Here is a 1370-nt window from a genome sequence, read left to right on the forward strand (position 1 = left end):
GTTTGGCAAAAATTTCTTAGCAAAGAAAACATTAAATTTATCTCTACATTTTATTTAGACTTCAATACTTTAGACTCTAATTCTATGTATTAAGACAATTCCTGCTTAGAATATCCATAGTGGCTTCTTCTCTGTTATATGAATTCCAACTGAAGCCATAAACTAGACTCCTGAGGTGTCATGATCTCTGTCTTTATTAAATCAGCAGAGGCATTGTTATGTCTGTGCAGCTGGGGCTGAGAAAAGAAAAAGAAATTGGGATGCAGAGGTGACTTCATATCCTCCTCTACCAACACCATCAGAGTGTGGCTGCATCTGAGGAGCACTCTCAGCCGAAGGAGGCATCAGGAGGAGCAGCTGGGGCAGCCCAGCCTCACACAACTGCTTGCTTCCCTGGGGGTTTATGTTTGGGTGTGTAACACTGTGGGAGGGTAACTATTACGCTGTTGACAGTAATAAGCTGCAAAATCTTCAGGCTGCAGGCTGCTGATGGTGAGAGTGAATTCTGTCCCAGATCCACTGCCGCTGAACCTTGATGGGACCCCACTTTGCAAACTGGATGCATAATAGATCAGGGGCTTAGGGGCTTTCCCTGGTTTTTGCTGATACCAAGCTAAATAATTGCTAATGCCCTGACTGGCTCGGCAAGTGATGGTGACTGTGTCTCCTACTAATGCAGACAGGGAGGATGGAGACTGGGTCATCTGGATGTCACATCTGGCACCTGAGATTGGAAACATAAATACAAATGTCCACACAATTAATCATGTTGTAAGAGAACTTCCCTCAAGAGCCAGGCGGTACTGAGCACACTGGCTGAGCACATTCCTAGTGTTCTCTTTCCTTACCTGAGAGCCAGAGCAGCAGGAGCCCCAGGAGCTGAGCGGGGACCCTCATGTCCATGCTGTGTCCTGACTGGGACTGACTCCTGCACAGGGTGTGACCAGCCTATTAAGAAGTCTCCAGGGCAGGAGGATGTGCTCTGGGAATATGCAAATGAGCAGAAGATGGGGCAGACTGGGCACAGCTGCAGGGCTGCCTCATCTCAGTAACTCAGCAGCAGCTCAGTGTCCTCAGGTGTTCCACGTAAGACCAGGGTAGCACAAATTTGTCTGCAGAGAATGTTTCTACTGGGGACTATTTTGTTATGAGAGACATTTTTTAGGTATTTTTTTGACAGTTTGAAATATTCCTCAAGAGTCGATGGAGTAATGTGTTTCATTGGTGTATGGGGATTATTTAGGAGAATATTCTTGTTTGTACAAAATATGTACTAAAATGTTAGATGGTATGATTCTCAGGTCTTCAAAAGGCTCTCATATGATTCCGGTTAGGGAAGGGGTTACTATATCCTATACTTGGAACATTTC

The 1370-nt window shown here is 45.3% G+C and overlaps 1 gene segment (V, D, J or C); it reads right to left on the reverse strand.

The window, feature by feature from the left end:
- Positions 1-401: 401 nt before the first annotated feature.
- LOC116465764 (immunoglobulin kappa variable 1-9-like) lies at positions 402-923 on the reverse strand. The segment is given in 2 exon segments: positions 402-724; positions 849-923. Coding segments are annotated over 2 exon segments (378 nt in total).
- Positions 924-1370: the final 447 nt, after the last annotated feature.

This window comes from Hylobates moloch, unplaced genomic scaffold (genome assembly GCF_009828535.3).
Source record: "Hylobates moloch isolate HMO894 unplaced genomic scaffold, HMol_V3 SCAFFOLD_9899, whole genome shotgun sequence".
NCBI lineage: Eukaryota > Metazoa > Chordata > Mammalia > Primates > Hylobatidae > Hylobates > Hylobates moloch.